Below are 25281 nucleotides of genomic sequence, written 5' to 3'. Positions count from 1 at the left end.
GCTTCCCAGGTGCATCAAGGATATAAAGTTTCCACAAAATTCACAAAACAGCCTGGATAAAAGAGACAAAGGCTCCAGCTATGGAAAAAGCTTCATCCTTTCTGGAGAGTGCCCGAGGGCACCATTCCAGTGTGGGAGGGATCAGCCAGGGCTGGTTCCCACCTCAAGAGGGAATCAGGTTTCTTTCATTCAGCTAGTGTGGAGTTTCTCTGCAGTCTGTCACCATGGAAGTTAAATGTTTTAATTTGACATTGAAATGCCAGCAGAAATTAATTTTGATAGGAAGTTGTAGGCACTTCTCTGATATCCATTTAAACAGTTTGGAAGATTTTGAAGTACTAGGGGGCTCATTTAATCAAGTTCAATAAAGCAAATCTCCAGGTGAAAATAATGAATATTTAAAAGAGTTTAAAAATTAACTGTTCAACATCATTTGGTATAAATACATCCCTAAAGATGTAGGGATGAAAGGACAGTTCAAAAAATCTACTAAATCTTAAAATCAATGGTTGCAAAATTCCAATACACAATTTGTCATGTTCCTGTGAACTTGCACTACCCGGTTTGATTCAAGCCCAGTCTTGGATTGTGGCATAAGATACACTGAATTTTAGTTGAGAAGATATCCTTCAACCCTTATTCTAAGTAACAATAACTACCATCAGAATTAAGCCATATGGAAAAAAATGAAATCTCTGATTTTATAGACTAGGAACTTAGGAGAGTGAAAAATTTACAATTTGCAATATGGACCTTGATAGTCAGCATGTAGCTACCCTACCCTACAGCTAGAATAATGTCTCTTAAGTCTTTACCCAACATTGAAGCAGAGAGGTCTTTAACATTAAAGAGGCACACAAGACAACAACATAAAAATATTTGCCTTCAGTTGGATGAATAAAGTAATACCTTAAACTAGCAAGTTCCAGTGACATCAACGAGATCAGCCCCTTCTGCCAGCAGCTCCAACTCTACCGGAATCAACATCCATCCTGAAAACAAACCTGGGGAGAAATAAGAGGCTGTGGCTTGTTTCCAAAAGTAAAAGGAAGCAGAGGGAGAGGCGCATGATTAATTCTCCATTAGTATTCCACTTACATTTCCTCCAAAGATGGAAATATTTCAAGTGAGAAATCTTGCTCATCAAGCAGTTGAAAACATTTCTCCTCACTGTATTCTAACCCTCACTTCTCTGAAGTCACTTTTCCCCTCCATCACACAGGCCTGGAGGCTGTCCAGGTACATCCCACCTGCAAGTATCCACTGGTACTTCACACTTCTTCACTGAAAAAAAAATTAGTCTAAGAACAAAACAGAGAGCTTTTAAGAGAGTAAGTTTTAATGTAAAATACACAGGTTTGAAAAAGTAGGACCAGTAACATTTCATCCCAGAAAGCAATTACAGAAGCAAGACACTTGGATTTTAGAAAATGTATTTAATTAATAATGCTCATTAACTACACAGTTTTAATCCATAAATACAAGTTAAAGTTGTAAGTACAAGATAAAGTTGTAAAAAAAAAAAAAAATCTCAAATGTGTGATACTTATTTTTAAATTTATTTGATCTTTATGGCTGCTTCTGAATATACTAAAGATGTGGAAATCAGTGCAAGTTGAAGAGCTGCCAGACAAAAACCTCTAAAGGATGCAGGAGTGCTCAGCAGAGGGTATGTTCATCTCCACCTTGCAGCTTCTTGTAAGAGGAACTACATCAATCTTTGGTAGTATATTAAAACACCTCAAATAGTTAATATAGACAAACATTTAAAGGTTAACACTGTTTATATTTCTATTCAAGCTGCAACACAAATTTATTTTCTGTATTTTTTGTTTATTTTAGAAAGAACACTTAGGAAGTTTTGAGGGTTTGAAACTACAGACGATGGGATCTCTTCCTTTGCACTGAAGCCAGCAGCAATTCTGACACTGACCTAGTGGGTGCAGATATGGGTCTGACGTACTTAAGGAAGTGGAAGGGATGGATCCAGTTTGTACAATTCATTAGAAGTTATTAATGACATTTTTTCATGAATGTACAGAAAGGTACCACAAGAAAGCATACAATATAAAACCATAAACACCCCATCACCCTTAAATAAGAGGGGTGGAGTTTGCAGGGTATTCTACTGAGAAATTTCTGATTCTAACCTGAACAAGGGCTCTTCTGAAATCAATACAATTAAAAGACATTAACATCATCCTACACAGGGTTAGTCCCAATATAAGTGTGTTTTCTTTAATTGCTCACTTAAGGTACCCTTTTCTGTTTACATTTACAGTATGTGCTGTTGTCAGTGCAAGACCAGATTACACTAAACGTTAAAATAAATGCAGTGCAATTTCTTTCTCTCTTGGGACAAAACCAGTGAGTATATTTTAACATGATAGGAATGTTTCAAAGTGGAAATTGAAAACACATTTCCCCAAGCCAGGATTCCTCTATGTACAGCACATCTTGGAAAAGCAGCATAGCATCTCTGAGCATGTTTGCTTTTCATCAAGTACAGCAGAGAAGAAAAGAAGGTCTACTGTCTTAATGAAATGGGAACAAATATAATCAGGTTGAAAAAACAAGTGGCCAAAATATTTTTTAAAAAAACAACAAAGAATTAAAAACACCAACTCAACATGAAGTAATGAATCATGTATTTAGGGGTCAAGGCAACTGTTTGGGTTTTTTTTCATTTTCAGTAGCAATAGGCCAGTTTGAAATGTCAGAAACTCAAAAGGGCCAATCCCACGTAGCAGTTCTGCAGGGCTTCCACCATCCTCCTTCTTGTCCAGACCAGCTCAAAACACCAAATAACAACAAATGATCTTGGCATACAATGCACTCAATGCTTTCCATGTCAGCCTTCAAAAGCATGATGCTCTCTGTGGGCTAGGGAAAAGAGAAGGAAAAAAAAAGGAATAGCAGAACATGTAAACTCTGTTAAGGAGTTGAAAAGATTAAAAAAAGAGAAGATAAAAATGTATAAATCAGTCAAGGGAGAACACAATGTGCCAACAAGGGATCTTTCAGAATACACTATTCTGATAATACATTTATAGGGAGCCTAAAATATGAGATCTCTTAAAATCCTGATTGTAAATGGTTCCTCTAAATGAATGCTTAAATTGGACAGCATGTAGCTTTAAGAGTTATCAACAGATTTGTTTCATTTGTTTTGTGAATCAGGCCTATTAAACATGAAACAAAACAGATTCTACAATGCAATTAAAAATATCTTTTGAATGATAGCTAACTTCTACATTGAAGGGACATAATTTTAGTGCAATGACAGATGCTACGTTCCTAAGTAATTAATGATAAATCAGGCAGGATATTCCCATAGAAATACTCTACCAGCATCTTGTTTTTCTAAGGAAGGTGGAAATTAACAGTACAAAATACTTACATTTATAAAAGACTGCTTTAAAAGATGTGTGTGGGAGAAGTTCATGAATCTTTTCTAAAACTTTTGCTTCATTTGCTGAAGAGGAATTCATGTTCCAGACTTGCACAACATCTTCATGGTCACGAACACTGACACTAACCCCTATTACTTCATCATCTGCATAGAAGGGGAAGAACCATTAAGGAATACTTTGAAAGTGAGACATGTCTAATTTGCTACTTATGTATTATGAAACAGTGCCCAAAAGCTGGAAAAAAAATGAAGATGTGAAAAAAAGAGCAATCTCCAGTGAGGAAAATACCAATGTTCAAACCAAACAAAGTAGTTACCAGAAAGAAACTGTTTTTAGAAGCTATTGGAAATATTACTTCATGGTGCTTTTTATGAAGTGCCATAGGATTATTCATCTTTGCTATTAGCACTCTTAGACTTGATTAGAAGGGAATCACAAGACTCCCTCCAGTAAGGTCAGCAATATGAACTACTAAAGATAATTTACACCTACAGTGATGTCTACAAGCAGAAATGGGAGGATGAAAGTGAAACAACTAAAACCCCAGGAACAGTAATTGGTGGAGATCAGGCACCAGATTTTCCAGACTTTGCTCTCTTTTTCGTTTACATTTTGTCAAGGCAGCAACAGAAAAAAAAAGAAAACAAAATTAATGAAATTAATAAAGCCCAAGTCAGGCTGCTGCTGCTGCCAGTGCTGGTAACTCGGTGCTAGGCTGAAGAAACCCTTTTTGGTGTGAAGTTCTCAGGATTCAGCTTTGTGGAGAGCTCAGAGGCTATGCCACAGCTGGGGGCAGTGGCTGCCTCCAGCTGTGAGCTCCATGGCACAGTGGCTCTGTGCATCCCAAGGAAAGGGTCACTAACAGTACACAAAGGTGGTGTCACAAGCACATGGCCAAGGAGCCTCTTTGGACAGCAGAATATCACATATTTGCTTAAAATGACCCCAAGACAACCCTATCAGTGTATAAAGGGTCTGAGAGACACCATTTGAAAAGTTAATTGCTGAACTGCTCTGTGAACTTGCGAAATGCCAGTCTTTTTTATGGAACGATACCCAGTGAAAGACAATTCCTAACAGGATATTCACTGTCACTGTAACAGCCACTCTAATCAGATATTCATGTGTAGAGATGAAGCAAATATGGTGAAAAGAAATTATGAAGAAATGTCTTAATCATTACCTGCTGCACAACAATCTGTAAACTGCTCTCCAATAGCTGCTAGCAGTAGCTCTTTCCAAACTGCAGCCTAAGGAGGCAGAAAAAAAGTTACATTTGCATTATTATTTTTTAATTTAAAAGTCAGGTTTGCTAGGTCAGTTTTGAGTGTCTTCTCTTTCTGAGGTTGTCTAGACAAAAAAGAGTATTTATTGTAAGTGCATGCTGTGTTATATAATTAATTGTTGGGTCTGTACAAGATGGTTCATCTTAGCCAAGGAGAAGCTGTGCCCACATGTGATGAAGAATGAAGCCAAAAAAACGAGAAACAGGCATAAAGGTGTTATTTATGCTATTTACAAGGCACTGAAAGCTGACTGAAGTTCACCTTCAAGCAAACCTTTCAGAAGTGACTGAGGCCATGTGGTGCGTAGTTTGAGAGATCAAAAGTACCTTCATATCAAAAAGGGGCTGTCATTCAGCCTCTGAAAAACAAGGCCTCTGGGGTCCCTAAATTCACTGCCCAGTAATTCAGGCTCTCCAAACCACTTGTCACTTCTGACAATCTTCACACCTTGGATTATAAGAGGAAAAAGACAATTCCAATTTCAGTCTTTTGTGACCACTTGGGACTGCAGGGGAGGAAAGCTGCAACTTACATACAAGGGAAAAGCCCACAGGCAAAATTCAATTAACTTTTGGCTGAAATTTTGAGTACCATCTTTCAGCATTTAATGCCTTCTGCAAGGCTGTCACATTTTTCTGACACTTCACTTTTTCTGTTTAAAGGCCTGATCCAGAGCACACTTACACACATAAACACCATATGTGAAGAGGTCAAATCTCCTTTCTGTGGCAGTTCACAGAAGTTACTCACATGAATTTGATTAGGGAGGCAAAGAGAAACACACTTATTTCATTAGAGCTCAAAGATATGCCTGAATAGACTTCATCTTTCACACTTTTAAATGAAAAAATATATAATTTAGCATAGATTATCAGGAAAAGGTCTATTTTTCTTTGTATGCCTATAAGCAAACAGTCTCGAGAACAAAGGTGGTTATAAATTACCATGTTTCCAAATGGAAACACTGCAGCTTTCATTTGTTTTATAATACATTGCCAAATGTTATCTAAAGCAAGAGATACAGAATTATTGGAAAAGAAACTTCTCGTTGTCTTTAAAAGGTTATGGAAGTCAAAGTAGTGTTTGGTTGTTGTGTTGGGTGATGCAAGAAGTAAAAAGCTTTACAACAGCTTTATCAAATAGAGTTTGAAGAAACTCCTTTACTAAACAAGGTCTGAGTAAAGAGTCGATATAACATACCGTACTTTCTTTAGGGACCTTCATTTTCCATATACCTCCTTTGGCATTGCTTTCTTCTTCCCTGTTATGGGAAATAGATCAGTGAAAATAAACATTCAAATCCACATTTAGACAACCTTGTGTTTGTGGTTTAATTTTCCCAGAAAAATCCCATCTGAAATGCAATTACTAACTCCAGGGAGTATGACTCTGACTTCTGACATCAGAGATAATTCTTTGATTGTTCATACGAAGTGTATCTCTCAACACCTAATCTCTTTCCTAAGTTTTGTGTGTTGGAAAATACTTATATTTTCCCTGACTACAGACCATCTTTGAAGTGGCTGCACACTGTATGGGAACAAGCCACAAAACAATTTTACATTTTACTATGGTAACCTTTAATTTTGGAAAACCTCTGGGATATTTTCACAGAAGCAGCTTATTACTCTTCCGCTTATTCAATTTAGTAAAAGAACATGAGCACACTTCATGTCAGTTCTGCAACAGCTAGAAATTAATTGCCCTTATTAAAAAGAGACTTGAGCTGCCCAGGGTCAGGGCAGACATAACCATTAAACTGCCTTGTAATGACAAAGGCACAATGCACTAACCTGCGAGCTTCTCAAGTTTATTCTGTCACAATTCTTTTTCTAAGACTTTAAATTAGGGCTTCTAGTTTCCTGTTAAAACTCTGTAAAGGCAAAATTAAATAACCTAAAAATTCGTCTTTGGAATATCTAAACTCAGGATAACACCTATAGAAATTCCTCAGGATCAATGGTCTCCCACTAATCCTGACAGACGATGGGGAAAAGAGGGGGAAACTTTGGGAGGACATCTTCAAAATCTGCATCCTCAACTCTTACTTCAGGATTTGTCTTTCTTTCTAAAAGAAAAAAAAATATAAAATGCTGAAATTGGCCAGTATACTGTAATGGTAATATCAGAAAAGCTTCTTGGCAGTAATTATTGAAAGGTTAGCAAATTACTGATGATGAGATCAATCTCTTGCAATCCCTTTCCTAAAATGCAATATTACTTTGATAGGCTTAAAAAAAGTGTTTAATTTTCAGAAACAATCTTTGCATTTTACACCTCTAATAATCACTTAACACATGAAAACTAAAAATAGGAAAAACAAAACCAAAAAATCAAAACCCCAAATGCTCTCATTCATCCCTACAAAGATATTAAGACCTGCACACAATGGCCCAGTTGATTTATACAGACACCAATGTTTTTTCATACCCACTTTAGCTATCCTGACCAGTCACAGTATTTTCAGAAAAGTAACATGACCTTCAGATGCATTCACTTTAGAAATTTACATCTCCAGTAGATTAGGGCAGAAATCTCCTGTAGTAAGTCACCACAAAGTTAGACAACTACGATTCAGTTAAAGAACCCTAATGCAATCACAATCTATGCAAATGATGCCAAAAAGATCAAAACTCTTCAGAAAGTGCTGGGGTTCTCTGAGATGTGACAGAACTGCAACAGGAAGAAGAGATGCCAAGTTTGATTTCTGAAAGGAAAACATCAATTATTTATACTTTATTCCATTACTATTCTACAATCAAGTAGGAATTTGCTGCAATGAATCACCTCATAATGTCTTAAATTACTTTTAATCCAAGGTGCATGGGCATGTGTAGGCATGTGAAGCATGTACTTCACCTGTACTTTTGCACAGGCGAAAAAGGGTTAAGGACCATCAGTTGTTTGCATCATTATTTCACCAGCTTCAGTGGAAGGAAATAATGTGCAAGCTAAAAAAATTCAAATAGAAGTAACTTATTCTGTGTACTCCTGAACTGAAATTCAGAGTCATATTCTAATTTCTTAGCTCCTATTTCATAATCTATTTTCGTACATTTACATCCAGAGGTGGACAATGATTTTGCAGTCTGTGTTTTTAATAAAGACTCTTTGGTACAAGTCACTTTTAAACTGAACAAGAACCTCAGGGTATTTCTTTCATAGGTCTTTTGAGTCCAGGTGTTCGCAGCCAACAAAAACAAGACACTCCTGTCCCACACCTTTCTCCCCTTCAGGTTATTCACTGCCCATTCCCAGAAATGACTGATGACAACATACGTACCAAAGCGGGCGCCTTTCTCCCCGCATTAAATGGTAGCTACATTTCAGAGGCAAATTTGTCACAGGAGCAATGTTGTTGTAGACACTCCAGAAATCCTTGAAAAGGAAAAATATTAGTTGCATTAACACAAGAGAGTGTTTCATGCAGATTTATTTCCTTGCACATTTTCTCTGAAACAATTAAGCTTCCTTCTCCTGGAGAACTGGCACCTTCTACGTTATAATAGAATGCTCTGAAAAGAACTTCTTACAAGTTCATTTCTACTTTTATTTTTTTTACATGCCAATCATGCATAAGTGAAGGTGGAAAAAAGGGAAGCAGTTGAAATGCAGATTATCCTTTTGAATACAAAGGGAAAAAATCATCAAAACTAGAGTCACACTGAGTATGTCAGAACAAACCACTACATAAAACTTCCTTAGCATATTAAAAAAATGTATTTGTATCAAATATCCACCTTGCTTCACTTAAGACTAGCCTAAGCTTCATTATGATTATCCTGAGTTACAAAAGCACCACAAACAATAATTCTGGTGAACTAAATGTCTAACCAGCGACCCAACTAGTTCATCTGAGTGAAAGGGTTCAACCAGATGCAAAAAACCTGAGATGCACATGTCAATACAGGAGCTGGGGAGAAATTCAAAGATCCAAGTTACCAGGAACCATTGGATGACTTCCCAGTGTTTCTGCTGGTAAAAGCAGAAGCTGTTATGCAGGTTTGGGGTGGATAAAAAGGCACCCAAAAGCAGTAGTGAGCAACAGGGAGAGATGACTGAAAAGATCCCAATCTCTTCTCTCTTTATGCAACAGTTGGGAACAGAAAAGATTTTTAAAGACTTAAGATGCATCAACATGTGGTGATGCAATATTAATCATTAGTGCAACTCATGGAGTATTATCTAGACAAAATATTTAAGTATTATCTAATACATTAAGTATTATCCAATACTTCATCACTAGCACAACTTTAGAAACAAGGATTGCAACATTATGTGATAAAATGTTGTGGCCCTTGGCAACTCTGCCTAACAGCTATTACCTTTACCCAGCCACAAGAAGAAATGGAAGACTACTAAAAATATAAAAACTTGGCATGAAACACCCATTTCAACTATGATCTTACTCTTAACTGGTGGTGTGATCAAACCCTAAAGCTACTTGCAGAAGAAGGAGCAGAGGTACACTGGTAGATGGCTGTGGAAACATTTGAGAGCTCTTCTTGTCCTGAGCTAGGGACTTAGTTTGGAAGGTTTTGGGTTTGGAAATCTCATGCAAAGTAACAAGTTGTGAAGACCTTCATGAGAAAGCCTTATTTAAAATTTCAGTAGATTGCTACAGCTGTGCTTCTCAAAGAGAAGGGTCTGGCATTACCCTAAAATTCCAGATTTAGTGAACTAGTCAGATTAACTCTAAGGTGAGACAAATACCAATTTGCTACACTTCATGCTAACTGGGGTGTTAAAAAAGAAATACAATTTTACTTGCAAGAGATGCCCTCTACTAGGCAATGGCAGATGACACAGACATGCAGAATTTCTCATTGCTGCAAGTATCACACGGTTTAAGAGTACTTTAATTCAGTTTGCTAGAATCTTTTTTTAGATACATACTCAAGGAGAGAAACCCCACAAAAAAACTCCAAAAAACAAACACATGCTGCAATTTTTAGTCTTTGCGTAATTAATTTCTGTATTAAAAAAAGGAGAAAAGGATGGAAAAATACTTAAAATACATCAAATATAATAATTCAATATACTAGTGGAAACTCAGGAAGGCTTAAGAATTCAGCATGCCCAATCCAATATGCCTCCTCCTTTTCTTGTCCGGAAAGCCAAATGAAATTCAAACACTGACTCAGTAATACAAACACACAACACCAGTAATACTCACGTTTCACACCTCAGGTAAGCAAAGCCACAGGTGTGACTCATCCTAGGAAGAAAGACGAAACTTAAGGTGTGAAGTTACATTAGTAACATGTGGCAGCTCCTGTAGCAGAGCCAGACGCCTTACCTGCACTGTTTGTACTGTATAAATCTTCTTCAAATTTAATGCACATTCAGCTGCTGTTGTACCACGAAGTGACCTTGAAAACAAAGCTCAGATTAGTTAAAATATTTATTTTGTCAAGGAGGAAGGGAAGGGAGATGAAGAGGGAATGTGAAACGCGAGTGTGAAGCTGAAATGTTCACATGTCGAAGGGGAAGTCCAACTCCAAATTATCACGAATCATTTAAAGATAGGAGTTCAAGCTCTGTTATACTTGCAAATAAATTAACATTTGCCAGGTAATTTGTAAAATTAAACAGAATGATTAGGAGTTTTAGCCAAGCAGCACAGTGCTGCTCTCAGAGCTACTACACACCCTCAGAGCCCTGCTGTTCACAGGTGAGGTGCTACAACAAGGGGACGGCATAATGCTACGCCAGAATTATTTTAAATTGCATTTAATACACCGCAGCCCCCGTTTTTAGCGTTTTAAGGCGCTCCCGGTGCTTCACACTTTGAAAAGGAAGCTCATCTGCAGTTTGTGCCGCCCAGCTTCGCCGGGCCCTCAGCGCGGGCCGCTAGGTGGCGCAGGCGCACAGCCGGCGGTGAGGCGGGCATGGCGGGGCGCGCGCGGCGGCAGCTGCCCTCAGCCCCGCACCGCCCTCAGCAGGCCGGCCACACCCTCCACGAGCTCCTCGCTACCCCCGAGGGATGGGACACGCACATGGCCTGAGGAGAAACACAAGTCCCACAGGGCAGCTCTGCCGCCATGTGCTATGTCACCCAACATACCCAGGGAACCGCCATGGCTCCAGGCAGTTCTTCCACCACCGGCACTGACGCCTTCACTGATGCATCTACCACCAGCACGCCCTATAAAGCTAAGAGATCCTTGGGTTGGTCTCACTGCCAGACACTCTGGTACACCAGGTGTGGTTCAGCTTCTGTAGCTCACTCATACTGGCCATCACCAGCTCCCACCCGTGGCTGCTTCCCTGCTCAAGGGCCTCCAGGGGAAGCCATCAGAGGAGTGGTGGAGGTCACTTGTCTGTCCAGCCTGGAGGAGACTGAGGGGAGACATCATTGCAGTCTACAAGTTCCTCATGAGGGGAAGTGAAGGGGCAGGCACTGAACTCTGTGGTGACCACTGACAAGGACCCAAGGGAATGGCTGGAGCTGTGTCAGGTTTAGGGTTGGGTATCAGGAAAAGGTTCTTTCCCCAGAGGATGGTCAGGCACTAAACAGGCTCCCCAGGGAATGGTCACAGTCCCATGGCTGCCAGAGCTCCAGAAGCACTTGGAGAATGCCCTCAAGCACAGGGCATGACCCTTGGGGATGGTCCTGTGCAGGGCCAGGAGTTGGACTTGATGATCCTCGTGGGTCCCTTCCAATTCAGGATATTCTGTGATTCTTTAGGTGCACACACAGCACCAGCTGCATCCCATCATCTGAAAGGTCTTTTCCAACCTAAATGGTTCTATTTATAATCTTTTTCATGACTCTTCAGTGCATGAGACATGGGACGGTGCATCCACATCCCCAGACATCCCTGCATTCCTGTCACTGTGCTAACAGTACATCGTAACACCCACCTTACAATTCCCAGCACACAATCCCACAGGCACAATTTTGGGGGAATGAGGTCAAAATTGCTAAGGCACATTCAATTTCTTAGAACTGGAAACATTTTTTTTTTGCCTTCAGAAGCTGAAGTAGGATTTCTAAAGAAAAACGAAGATCAAAGACAAAAGCAACCTCCCATTGTGTCTCAGAAGAGGAAACAAAAATGTGTAAAATTACTAAATCTGGAAACAGACGCAAGAGAGCAGGTTTAAGGAAACAGAAGAAAACGCAGCTGTTGCTCGGGTATCAGCTGAAGAAAGGATAAAAGCAAACCAGATCTCAGCATCCCTCCCTGATACATCTGATCAGCATGAAATACATCCAGGGAAACACTGAAGTTACTCTCAGTTGTTACAGATATAATTGAAGCTCTGGGCAAACCCTAGATAATCATGTAAAGGAAGAAATTTAATATGCAAAACTACTGAAACAGCATCACATGTTCGAAAGTCTAATAATAGCTCTAAGGTTTTTTCAAGGCTCCTATTAAAATAAGCTGCCTTAAAACTACATACAAAACCAGCAGAAAAATACCTCCCAACTTTTTCAGTATAAAACAGGCAAACTAACATCTACTTTACTATTTGCCTGTTAATTACCAGACCTGAGAGCACATTACAATGGTGGAACTGGCAGGAAACAAACAAAAAACCCAAGAAATCACCGTGGCACAGCTTGTAATACAGTGGCTCATGAACTATGAGAAGTCCCATAAAAAAATGGTAACTTGAAACAAAAAATATCTGTCATCAATGTGATAAAAGGAATTATCATAGTAAGGTTTGGGGGTCTGGGGTTTTGTGTGTGTGTGTTTGGGCCTTTTTTACTTACACTTTACATTCAGCATTAAAGAGCAAAAAGAGAAAGTCACAGAATTTAACAGAAACAGAGCCAGTCACATTGCTTTTGAAGGCACAAAAAAAGGTAATCAGTTAAAACAGACTTTAAAACTTATCAAGTGATTTAACTATTTGTTAGTAGAGAGTTTTTTAGTTAGTTAGAGTTTTTTTCTTGCTGACCAAACTAGCACCTCTCTACTAACACTTTGTTCCACGTAGAAAAGAACACAGACAGGCAAAACCCGAGGTAAATTTTGCCTCTTGTTGCCTCACCCCACTGCCCAAGAAATTACTTCTCTTCTGCACTATTTCTGCCACTGGTGGCTTAGCAGTCACCAAGGCATCTGGCATTACATATGTTGTACAACATATATTATCATCACTCCATATCCTTGTGCTGATACTGCCACTGTGTTGCTTTGATAGTAAGGTCTACTCAGATAAAAGATGAAAATGTATTGTCTAGCCATAGCCGTCACAGGTTACCTAGATCATCATGGCAGCCATTTAGCAAATTTAATGCCATTTGAAAGAGCAGCTAAGACAGGTAGACAGAATATTCCACTCAGAGGTTACAAAATGGCCCGTTTTGATAGCTGCAAACAACATTTTCCAGAGAAACTGTGATAGCTGGCAGGAAGCACCAACCAACCAGCAAATTACCTATTTTAAAAGTTATGGTGAGTGACCATTTATTCCTAGTAACCTGCCTGGTAAGTGCTCCAGGCCCACCAGATTACAGTGTTATTTCAGCCTTTCACTCAGCTCTGGAAAGTGTCAGTCATTTATGGATATGAGCATGAACACTAAAATGTTTGTGTCTGAAAAACAAACAGTCAAAAAACCTGAAACTCTATTAAAAAAATGTAATTGAGAAAATTATGATGCATCAATTTAAAAGTTCAGGATAATTTGCTCTGGAATTTACACCTACACAAATTTGGTTTCATGCATGATTATAAGGCAGAGACAATATTTTAATCAGACAGACAGAAAAAAAAAGCCTTGAATTTCATGCAAAATTCCAGACTCCTGACAAATCTAAACTGTAGTGTTTCTGTGATAGTCACCCAGAAACTCAACAGCTCCACACAGATGACCACTCAGGACTTTTGTGCCTTGAAACTCACGAAATTGAGATTTTTGGGTTTTTTTGTTGCGTACACAGTTTAAGTGAAGTTTAAATTAAGTTAGCAGAAATGACAGATGATTTTCAAGTGAAGGAATCTGTAGAAATTCCTATTTATGTAACTCTCCAGTAAAAACTTGCACTATAAGGAGTAGTTAGACGGTTGTGGATTTTAATAAAAACCTCAGTACACGTGGTACTACAAAACAAGACCCTGCAAATATTGACCCTCAAAATGAAGCCATTACAGGATTCTTCCCATTCAGTTAATTTTACTGCCATCAACAATAAATTAACCCAATATGCCCTACTGACCTGTCAGTTATTGTCATGGTGAACAATTCATTTCCAAGAACTCAGCAGGCCCTGCCAATCCTCATGAGCACAGTAACAGGAAGGAGCTGGATCATGGCACCAGCCTGGCACTACACAGATCCTCGGGGGATGGGAATAGTTGTTCTGTCACAACTTTACCTACAGTTGTGCGTCTGGGTTTCCCATGGAGAGTCTGCACATAAAATATTCAATGGTTCTCCTGGTCTGCCTGTTTTCATGCCCTGTGATGCCACTGCATCTTCAGAACCTTTATAGGAGAAAATTTAGCGTGTTTTAGGACTAATTAAGTTGCCTAATCAGGCCAGACCCACAGTACAGCATCTCATAGTGAATCACACAGGAACGTGGAAACAGGAATAATCTCCACAAAATGAATCCTAATACCAGCTTGCTTCACTACTCCTTCATTATTCCAGCATGAATAAAGAACAAAGGATACAAAGATAAATTCCATTGTTTTATCCATGAATAAACCTCCAGGTGGTTGTGCTTATGTTAATTTCTGATGCTGAACTGTAGCTTTTCTGTTTTTCTGCAAAGAATTAAGGATAGAAGTTGTTTCATATGTGCTCACACTGGCCTTTGTTTCCCAGTGGGAATCTCATCACAGCTTTAGCGGGAGCTTTAAAAGCTGCCAAGCAGTTTTGAAAATACCCCTGTAAGTGCTTAGGCACAACTGCTTTTGGTATAAATAAGCAAAATATTTACTTTCAAAGCATAAAGTCAAAAACATGCTGTGGCAACTAAATAAATCTGGTAATCCATTCTGAATACAAAGACTGATTTCAAGCCATCAAAGCCTGTCAAAATGCACTTACTGGATTGAACATTCTTATAATATTAACCATCATTTTTCATTGTAAGCCACCTACTCATAAGCTGTAACAGATGAAATAGATGATCCTAGATAAATAAATTTTGCTATAGGGAAGAAGGGAAATTATTAAGTTTAGTTTCAAATATCTGATGTGTTCAGTTAGGAAGATTAACACATTCTTAAAATGGTTCAGTTATCAAAATGTATCTACCAAGCTTTATATAGAACTCATCTATAACATACAGAGAGAAAAATCAGCACATAAGGATAATACCTTATGTAAGAGTATTTTGTCTTTGCTGGAGTAGACAAATAACACTGCTTATTTGACAACGTTTATAAGCACATACTTCCCCTCACAAAGATACTGAAGAGTTAAACTATTCTTGCAAGAGAATTATCTAAAGGGCAAGAAAACAGGGCAAGCAGGCCGTGATCCTGCAAAGTGATGGGAAACTCGGAGGAGACACAGCCAGGACAGCTGACCCCAGCTGACCCAAGGGATATTCCAGACCATCTGACACTGTGCTCAGTATATAAAGTGGGGGGAAGAAGGAGGAAGAAGGGATGTTTGGAGTGATGGTGGTTGTCTTCCCAAGTCACCATCATGCAGGATGAGGCCCTGCTCTCCTGGAGGTGGCTGAATACCTGCCTGCCCATGGGAAGCAGTGAATTAATTCCTTGTTTTGCTTTCCCTGCATGTGCAGCTTTTGCTTTCCCTATTAAACTGTCATTATCTCAGCCCATGACTTTTCCAGCTTTTACCCTTCCGATTCTCTCCCCGATCCTGCTGGTGGGGGAGTGAACGAGCACCCATGTGGTGTTTGGGTTTTGCCGGGGCTTAAACCACAATGAGATGGCATTGTGTCACCCAGGCTAAGTGAGAGTTGGGATTTGCAAGGTTTACAAAGTAATGTATTAGCATGTACATGTACATCAAAAAGTATAATCATCTTCACAGCTTTGTATTTACACAAATATCACACCCAGATCCACAGCCCCAAATCCCGTTAAGGGATGGTTTCAAGTGCATAATGTGGCTTGTTATCCACGACATCCCAGTCCTTGATGGTGATGTCACTTGACTTTTCCTTTTGTGCAATCCCTGTGTTGAATGTGCTACACAATATAGTGACCAGAGTGGTAATGCTCATGTTTCATTTTTTATATTCAGTGATGCATATTGACACTTTGTTGTAAAAAGTAACTGAAAGACTATGCAATGTAGCAAAACCTAAGAGGGCAACCTTTCGTATCAGAGCCAGGAGCCACTACAAGCAGAACAGGACTCTTACCAAGATAAACACAAGTGTAAAGTGCCACCAGCATGAATCAGCTTCCCAAGGTGGCACCAAATGCACCTGCAAGCCTTGCTGAAATTCCCCCTTCTCCCTAACATCACTGCAGGCAAAAATCCTACCAATGAGACATGTGGGTATGAACTTGGAAATCTGTAGAATGGACGAAATAAACACCAGATGATCTAAACTCCTGTTTTCCAAACTTTTAGCACATGGCCTTGGAACATTTTAACAGTCAAAAAGGAAATCTCATTTGTCTTAAGAGGAAAACACCTGCGAGCTTCTCTGCACCTTCTTTGAAACTGCTGACCTGCGAGCATTTGAAGATCATAGATAGGATCTTATTTGTCAAACTGGCGAATAATGTTCTCCCAAAGCTTTCATCACACTCATTTTCCTAAGGCATTTACAGGGTAAGATAGCAGAGAACACTATGAGATGGTTGCTATTTCAGACACGGATACCAAGAAAGGCTTAGCACTAACGGGAAACGCAGATGCCCCGTGACACGTGTGGGATGATGGCAATGAACCAGGACCTGGCCACAGGATGCCAGCCTCCAGATGTTCAGCCTGTGCCAAGGCATTCACAGAAACAAGTGCTGATGTAGATAAAAAAAGGCATTTACTTCTAAAGCAGTGTCCAGTGCTGCTATGATAAAAGCAAGGTCATGAACCCCAAGGGTAGCACATCACTAGTTGCTACCGAAAGTGCCACTTAGCTGATGGATATTTATTTTAACAGCGTGACTTAATGAAAAGATATGTTTTAGAGATCTTAAAATTGTATGTCATGGATCTCTCTCACAGTAATTTAATAGAAAAAGATAACTACATATCCATCTCAACATCTATTTATCCTTAAGCATCACTTCTTCCTGCTTTTCTCTGCAAGTACAGGGTAAAATGTAGCAGCGGTCAAAAATCAATACCATCTCCTGAGGAAACAGCACTGCTCCACACTAGGTGCTACTGAAGTAGGCTAAAAAAGCACCCACAGTTATCTGCTACGGAAAGTCCATCCGATACAAGCTTAAGCTTCCATCAAATCTCTGTGGATGTACCAATAAATGTCCCAGCCACTTCTGTGGGGCTCTGCAGAGAGACGCGAACCTCCACACACAGCAGTAAATTAAGATCATGGTTCCATCTCTTGTGTGCTTTTTAATGCCTTAAATGATTCTTGAGTGTATAAAACATGTCTTGTTTGCTGTCATTCTTGTTCCCTGTCATTATTCTATCTCTGTTGCTGGTAAACAAAATACACAGTTTTGTGTGTATATATGATCCCACTTTTTTTGTTTTTGTATATATACAGTCTCGGCTTTATAAGTTAAGAAACAACAATACAAATTAAATGCATTTACATGTCATCTGAAAAGACAAAAAATAATCTATAGAATAACTGCATTTTAAGAGTCTAAAACATTGTGAATCAAGCCTTTAAAAAAAATGATAGGACTCAGGGACTCAAAATAGATTTTAGCTTCCAGTGCTGATTATAAAAAATATACATGCTTATCTCCACATGGCTTGTGTAAACAAACAGACCTGGTTGGTGACTTGATTAAACACCAGTTCAAATTATTCTTTTTAAAAACTAAGCAAAAATACAACTCAGATCCTGAACCTGACCATAACTGCATCCTGACTGGAAAAGGATTAAGCAGAAATAATTGGTGGGTTTATTCATTAGATTTGATTTGCAGGACATGAGAATATTTGTGCGTTTTCAACAGCTGCTTGTAATTTCTCTGTCACAAGTTGAAAAGCTACCAGAAAAATAACTAAAGAGGAGAATTTTACCAATAGCATGGGGCAGTATGTTCAGTGGCAGAAAGGCTGATAAACTTTCTCTCTGGAGTGGGGAGAGAGGAGAAATACATCCAAAAATTGAGAAAAGGAAGCTGTAGATTAAAAAACAAGATGCTAGAAAATACATGCTAGGAAAACAACATCAAATGCTGGTTAGAAACTTTCTTTTTCAGTTTTGGCTTTGGCACTTCTTCCCTATGCCTCACTGTGTGCACAACAGGGGTGAGGTCCCTTGGCAGCCTCTTTCCACGGCATTAGAGGCTCAAACTCCAAGCACATGAAACGTAATATTAACCTGCACATAATCAAAAAATTTTAGCTAATCCTTCAAAACATAGCACTTTGGATTTTAAGAACTGATCACCTACGGGAGCCAAACCTGATATTAAAGAGTTGTAAGATCGGGCATGTCACAGTCAGTGGGACCGGATCCATCTGGGGCAGCAGGGATGCACAAACCACAGCAGCGAAGCACAACCTCTACCCGTCTATTCCCGGGGCTGGCGAGCGTCATCTCTAAATTTAGAGCTCAAACCTGCACCGACGGTGCCTGGACCCATGTGTGTCCGCTGAGCTACAAAACAGAAAGCGTTTCCAAACCAGTTTCACTACGCGGCTCCGAGAACCGCTCCCGATTCCTTCGACGGGGACAGGCACCGGGACAGTCCCCCGCACCAGCACGTTCCCCATATGCAGCCCAGGATTAACTTCCCCCATCCAATCTGTTGGACGAGCGAACCGATCATCCCAGAGATGCGCATCCCTTCCTAGACGGACGTGGGGGGTTTCCCCATCTCCCGCCGCCCCCCGGCCCCACTCACTTGTCCAGCCAGAAGGTCCATGGCGAGTGCAGCGGCAGCCCCGGCGCGGTCCGCTCGGGGGGGCTGAGCGCCATCTCCCCGGGCGGGCGGGGGGGGGCGAGGGGCGGGACGGGGCGCGGGGAGGGGACAAGGGACGCTGCGAGGAGGGACGCGGGAGGGGGTGAGCGGGACTCCGGCTTGGACAAGGGACAGGGGAGGGACGGAGAGACGGGGACAAGGTGCGACGGGAAGGACGGACAGACGGGCAAGGGGCAGGGTAGGGTGGTGACAGCGATAGACATGGCCGAGGGACCATTGGAGCGCATGGGTGGCTCCCCAAAGGGGCACAGGCGCTCGCACCATCCCGTCAGTGCCCTTCCTGCGGGGCATAGCTGAAGGGAATCGCTGATCTTCTTCCTTAGACCTTTACAACAGCCCAGGGCCACGAGGCGCTGGGGCACACAGCGTACCCGATGCCATCACCCTGCACGGCCCCGCTAATGGCAGCCCCTTCTTTGCACATACACAGGTCGCACCGCAGACCCAGCGTGTCTCTGGGGATGCCTTACTGAGCAAAATAACCTTCGTTCTCCGTTTGGCTTGGCAGTGCTGACCAAAACACTAAATCTCTCTAGAACTCCCACTTTGAGGACACAAAACCCTTGCATGTTCACGCACACTGCTGGCAGCCCTTCTCTGCACATACACAGGTCACACCGCAGACACAACGTGTCTTTGGGGCTGCCTTACTGAGCAAAATAACTTTTGTGCTCAGTTTGGCTTGGCAGTGCTGACCACACTAAATCTTTCTAAAAACCCAAGTTTTAAGACAGAACATTTTCTCCATTCACACAATGAAGGGGTGGCTACTGTGTAGACTGACCATGGATAGAGACAGTGCAACAATGAACCTTTCCAGACTTGGGGTATTATAATTTCTCTGTCTTCCCATCTTCTCTGCAGCTCATTTAATTTACATGTCTGGTTTTACAGGGAGATGTTCCTCACAATCCAACATGGACATGTGCAAAACCCCTCACATTATTTTTAGAATAGTATTTTTTAAATTAAGATTCTCCCCATTGGGACTGTGCACAGTAGTAAAGTTAAACACCCACATAAAGTGATAGCAGGATCAAAGACCATGAATCACATAGATTTCATTGCAAGCCCATTTAGTATGATGAATAATTTTATATATACTTCATCCTAAAAGAAAAATCTATAAAGACACACTCCTTTAAATAAATAAAAATCTAACAATAAGAAAGGGCGGAGTTCACCCATAAAAAGTAGTCTGCACAGTGACAATCAAGAAACACAAAAAATTAATGATTATGTTGTACAGATGGAAAATGCAAACTGCTAGTCCAAATTAAATAAGATCTGCAAACCAGTTGCACCATCTCTTGCAATTTAATTTATTCCTCTTTAAATAGAAAGGAAGATAATGACCATTTGGGAGAGCTTGGAATCTAAAAATTCATTGGTATGCCCACTCCGAGCATTTTCTCTCTATTTTAATGATGAGCCCACCAAAAATGTTAATCCTGAAAAATCCCTACAATAAATGGCTGTATCTAGGCACAGATTTTCTCAGAAGAGCTGGAGGAGAGAGGAGGAGGAGAGGAGAGTGCTGATTTCTTATGACCCTAAAGGACCCTCTGTGACTGCCGATGACACTCTCCACACCTAACCCATTTTTGGTGTCCTCTGCTGAGGTTGCCAACACAGTATTAAATTTTGGATGTGCAGCAGCATCACTCTGGAAATAAGGCCAAGCCCCCTAGACTGTACTACAGTAACTTTGAATCCAGCACCTGCCTCTGATGGAACCACACGCTTCAATGAAAACCTCCAGATTCCATTATGAGGGAGCTGCTCATCAGTTAAAACATTACAGCTCATGCTGAAAACAAATCATTCTGTTATAAACAACCTGCGCTGCAAGGAATGCTACAGGAATAAAATCCCCACACCTCTGAGACACGGAGTGAGGGCCAGGAAGCACAGCCTGTATCATTATTCCAAATGAGATATGTAAAGCCTCAGTTTATTCCTTATTTACATCGATAAATACCAGGCTTCACAGTGGCACAAGGAACGTTGTGGGAATCTCAACTAACAGTAAATTAATTTGGTTGTGGAGGAAGGGCAATCACAGGATGCATCAAATTAACGCATCTTTGCCTACAGAGATTTCTAAGAAGTCGTGACACAGAGGAAGAAGAGTCTCCTGAGATGAATCTCACCAGGAAAAATGATCACGAGCACAGCATCCTGATCCTGCTCAGCTACCTCATGCTGCCAGCACACCTTGAGTGAAATCATTTCAGAGATTAAAAATCCCAGGAAGTTATTACCGCTTTCAGAGAGATATTTATAGCACTTGAATTAAAAATGTATTTTATCAATGTTTGCTATATACTTGGAAGGTTTCTTTTTAAGGAAACCCTGGTGATGCCTCCTGTGCTCTTATACCTTCTCAAGCAGCTTTACCAGAAACAAACTGTGTTATGGTTCAGCCCTGTGCTACAAGATGGTGCAGAGATGAGTTGCTTAAAGCTCACCAGCACAGAAAAGGCTTCTGGCTCCATTCCTCACACCTCCTCCCAGCCACATCTTTCTTTCCCTTGCAGGGCTCCCCAGGTAAACTGCTGATTTTCTGCTAAGGCCTTACTAAGCAGGACTGTGGGGTGGAGAGCAGGAGTCAGCTGGTGGATTAGCCCAGCTCATTTCCAATAGCTAACAGCCAAAATTTTCCCAGGTAACAAGTGGGGAGAAAAAAAACCCAATGAACTGGAGTGGGGAATACTGCTCTGCCCCATATTCTGTGGTCCTAGCACTGCTTGTCTGCACCCAGTTTCAGGCACCTGAACCTTTTTGTCACCCAAAGGCCCATGCTGGGGCGAATTAGAGCTGAAAAGGCACATTTTAGCCAGAAGAAACAATGAATACTTCATACCTCTTTCTGTGGTTTTATTTGAGATTTAAATCCCTATCCTTACAATCCTTGCTGATCCCAAAATCTTGACAGCAATGGGTACATTACGTGTGCTTGAAACATTATTTGCCTGTTCCAGTAGATTTTGCTGTAGTCCCTGCTCCCAGCTGGTGCAGGAAATCCCCCTGCTACAATACAACGGTATTTTGAGGGGGCAGAATGCCTCTTAAAACCATCAGGACCTTCCTTTCCCCAGCTGACAGTTGTGCACCGTCACTGTGGCAACTGCAATGCCTGTGTACATGAGAAATATTAGGAAAGCATTAGGCTTATTTTAGCTATATTCTAATGCAGTGTAGCACCTGGAAGGGAGGAAGGGAACAAGCACCATACGAGCAGTCACAGTGCATTTCCACCCTGGAAGTGTTCCACAGCTGTCTGAGGCGACAGGTACCGCACCTTAAAAAACATCTAAGAGATAACCTGGGTTTGTTCAGTGCTCCTGACACAAAATGAATGGTGTGAAACCTTAGCTAGACCTCTCTCCAGCTGAAGCTCCTCTTTTTCACTCTGAGGCAGAGCTGGTTGGAACATAAACCTTCCTGAACTTGAGGGATAGCTGGAGCACAAGCCTCGGCTGCTGTGCCCTGCTGCTGCCGCTGCTGCCTCACAGCCTGAGCCAACAGCCATGAAATGTAATTTCTCTACCAAACGCTGGTGTCACGATCACTTGCTCTTGAAACACTGCCTGGGACTTCAGAAGCATATTAAGTAACACAGGAGCTGCTTCTGAGAGGTTCCCAGGAAGATAAACTGATCAACTGGGAGCCGAAGCAGAGGTGAGGATGAAGGGATTTTAGTTGATATTTGCTTCCAGAGGCTTAAATAAATGTTTTTTAAACCCTAAAACATGATATTAAAGTGTTGAATCCCAATGCTTTTGGCAAAAGCTCCCTCATCTAGGAATGATTTCATATCAGCCAAGCTGTTAAGCAGAGGTTGTCATGGAAACAAGTTTTATTCAAATGATATGGCCAGAGATATACTGTATTTAGTGAGTTCTTCATTTGCTGCATATTGGGAACATGTCAGAACTAAATGATATTGCATAATTTTGTTTTGTTAAAAACAACCTGGCTCACTGCCCCTGTTTTTCTGACAGGCTTGTGTCCAGTCCTGCCTGGGACAGGTTTTCCACACAGAACCTGCTCCACAGGAGAGGCTCCTCAAGCAGCTGGTGCCTGCAAGCTCCCAGAGAAGCCTTCCTTCAAATACATGAACCTGCCCAAGTCAAACAAGCAGGGGAACCTTTCCTCAGCTTCTATAACTGATATAACCATTCACTAGTCCAAAAAGAAGTGAAGTTCAACCAGATCCTTTCCTCCCTTACTAAAAAAAATTCCTATAGATGCATTTTGAAAGTCTAAAAAAATATCAATACAATTACATAAAAGTAAAGCCAGTTCATGTGGTGGTGGGCATCTCAAAAGTGTCCTTGTAAACACAGGAATCCTATTAACTTACTGTTGGTGACTGATGGCAGAACAAATCTCAGAAAGGACATGTGCATACTAAATTTGTACCTCTGCTTTTTTAGCTGTGGAGCTGTTAAAAAGTACAGGAACTTTGTCTACATCCTAAGAGTAAATGCCTTTTTTTTTTTTTTTTAAATATAACTAAAAATAAATGGAATAGTTCTTGCTCAAGTTATAAACTAAAACCAAGTCAGCTTTGGCCAGGACACTGTGTAGAAACTTGATCCTGAAGAGTGAAAACAAAAATAAAATACAAAATTGGCTCCAAAATCACTCTCATGGAAACCACTGTGCAGATTTTACGGAGCAGCATCCAAAGGAAGGTGGTTTAACATCTCCCAAGGGACCAAGATTCCTGATTGCCCAATAGAAGCTGAGCATTAAGTAAAAGGCAAACAAAAGTAAAACCATACCCTTAAAGTTGTTACATAACTGAACATTCTGTAAAATGCTTCATGGGAAGGCGATGACATCTCATGATCTCCTGTGAAAATGGAATGGGAGCTTGCTAACTTCTGGGGCAGGTGATCCTAGATTTCTCCAGGCTTTATAAATACAGTTAATAAAGGAAAAAATGGGTCCAATAACTCTTTTGGTATATTAAAAGCAAATCACAGGATGGAATTCTGCCAGATACGAGCAAGAAGAAGGCAATACCTACCTCAAGTTAGTGTCCAAGTTGGAAAGACATCAGTCTTTCCAGGATCCTTGATGCATTCCAGAATCACAGCTCTCTCTGGTTACCACCACTTGTGAAGGAAGGCTGAGCCTCATCCAAAACCCTTTACAGTTAAATAAGGGCATAGATTCACTTCATCATGCTTTAGATTAGATCTTTATTTCTTTACCTAGTCATCCTTGGGGAGCTGAACTGGCTTAGCCCAATCTATGCATCAGGTATTAGGAGACTGGAACTTCTTACCTAGCTTTGGATATTGGGCTTCTGCTTTCATCCTTCGCTGTTCCCCACCCTTGGAAAGCACTGGGACTCTCTGAGGTGCTAAAGAGATGCCCAGCAAAGGTGAGGTCAGGCACATAAATGCAAGAAACCTGACAGACCTCAAAGTTAAGTTATATGTTGGAAACAAACTCCAAATATCTTGCTTTTCCTGATTTTCCAGTAAAATATCTGCAGAGTGTTTCACTTAGATATTGCTTCCCCAGACATGAGGATCCCAAAATAGCACCGTCCTCAATGCCATTCTGTGTTATAATGTTATTGGCACCACATCTGGCATCGGCTTTGATGTGGAACATGAGCTTAAATACTAATCTTTTTTTTTTACAGGCTTCCAGTATACAGCTGAAGGGAACAATGTGCAAGGGTCACATCCTACACACTGCACAAACCACGTTAGCCTGGACTGCAGAGTGAGCCTGGGATAGAAACCCCCCACTACTGTTGATATTGTAAAAAATAAGTACATTCTAACATGTAAAAATTACAGGACATAATATTTTTATACGAGCTCGCTGCTCTATGGTTCAGCTCATAGGGGTCATTCCACTTTCTGCATCATGCCATCACATTTGGTACCTGTCCAAGGCAGCAAAGCAAAGGCCCCCTCCGGAAATAAACCACTAGAGGGCGACTGACTTCAGCAATGGAACACCCACAGGGGGAAAATCCTGTACATCCATTAAAAAAAAACCCAACAAGATTTGGGTCAAAATTGCTCTTTGTGTTTCTGCTTCACACATAAAAGCGGCTGAAATTAAAGGGTCAAGTTTGGCTCCATTAAGGTAAACTGAGGGAACATCATGTAAGGGATCAGGCAGTCACAAATTCTTCTACTATTTGTAAGAGGTTAGGCCAACTCTATTAAAAAAAAAAAAAAAAAAACCCACACCAAAAAATAACCCAGCCACTGAAAATACTAATAGCTGTATCCTAGCAACATCACGGATTCCATGTGGACTTTGTTCTGGAGTCTACAGTCCTATTTCATCAAAATTATTGACTTTCTCAAAGTCTCTAAACGACCATCAAAAAAACAGTTAGTGCTTAAAAAATACAAACATTTAATTAGTCACATTAATAAGAAAAAATGAAGAGCAGCACTGCGTGCTAGTGCTCCCTTTTCATGGAGCTCAATTTAGCTTCCTTTGAAATCAATGTCAAAATTCCCACTTTATTCATTGGTAGCAGAGCCTCTCCTTCGAGGGGAA

The 25281-nt window shown here is 40.7% G+C and overlaps 1 protein-coding gene across 7 annotated transcripts; it reads right to left on the bottom strand.

Moving 5' to 3' along the window:
* Positions 1-1421: 1421 nt before the first annotated feature.
* On the bottom strand, positions 1422-18741 carry EIF4E3 (eukaryotic translation initiation factor 4E family member 3). 7 transcript variants are annotated; one of them, XM_032121184.1, is made up of 9 exons: positions 18655-18741; positions 10767-10847; positions 9999-10071; positions 9876-9917; positions 7983-8077; positions 5900-5960; positions 4597-4663; positions 3401-3556; positions 1422-2883 (listed from the first exon to the last, which is right to left on the bottom strand). In XM_032121184.1, the coding sequence occupies exons 5-9, from the start codon at positions 8006-8008 to the stop codon at positions 2852-2854; spliced, it is 342 nt and encodes a 113-aa protein (XP_031977075.1). In that variant the 5' UTR covers positions 8009-8077; positions 9876-9917; positions 9999-10071; positions 10767-10847; positions 18655-18741; the 3' UTR covers positions 1422-2851. The 7 variants fall into 7 exon arrangements, with proteins under 7 accessions (XP_031977075.1, XP_031977076.1, XP_031977069.1 ...); XM_032121185.1 differs by lacking the exon at positions 9876-9917; XM_032121178.1 differs by lacking the exons at positions 9876-9917; positions 10767-10847 and adding an exon at positions 18369-18407 and having other exon boundaries at positions 18655-18738.
* Positions 18742-25281: the final 6540 nt, after the last annotated feature.

The sequence above is a fragment of the Corvus moneduloides genome, chromosome 11, assembly GCF_009650955.1.
Source record: "Corvus moneduloides isolate bCorMon1 chromosome 11, bCorMon1.pri, whole genome shotgun sequence".
Lineage (NCBI taxonomy): Eukaryota > Metazoa > Chordata > Aves > Passeriformes > Corvidae > Corvus > Corvus moneduloides.
Note: the sequence above shows the minus strand (reverse complement) of the source record. Positions and strands in the feature narration are given on the sequence as shown.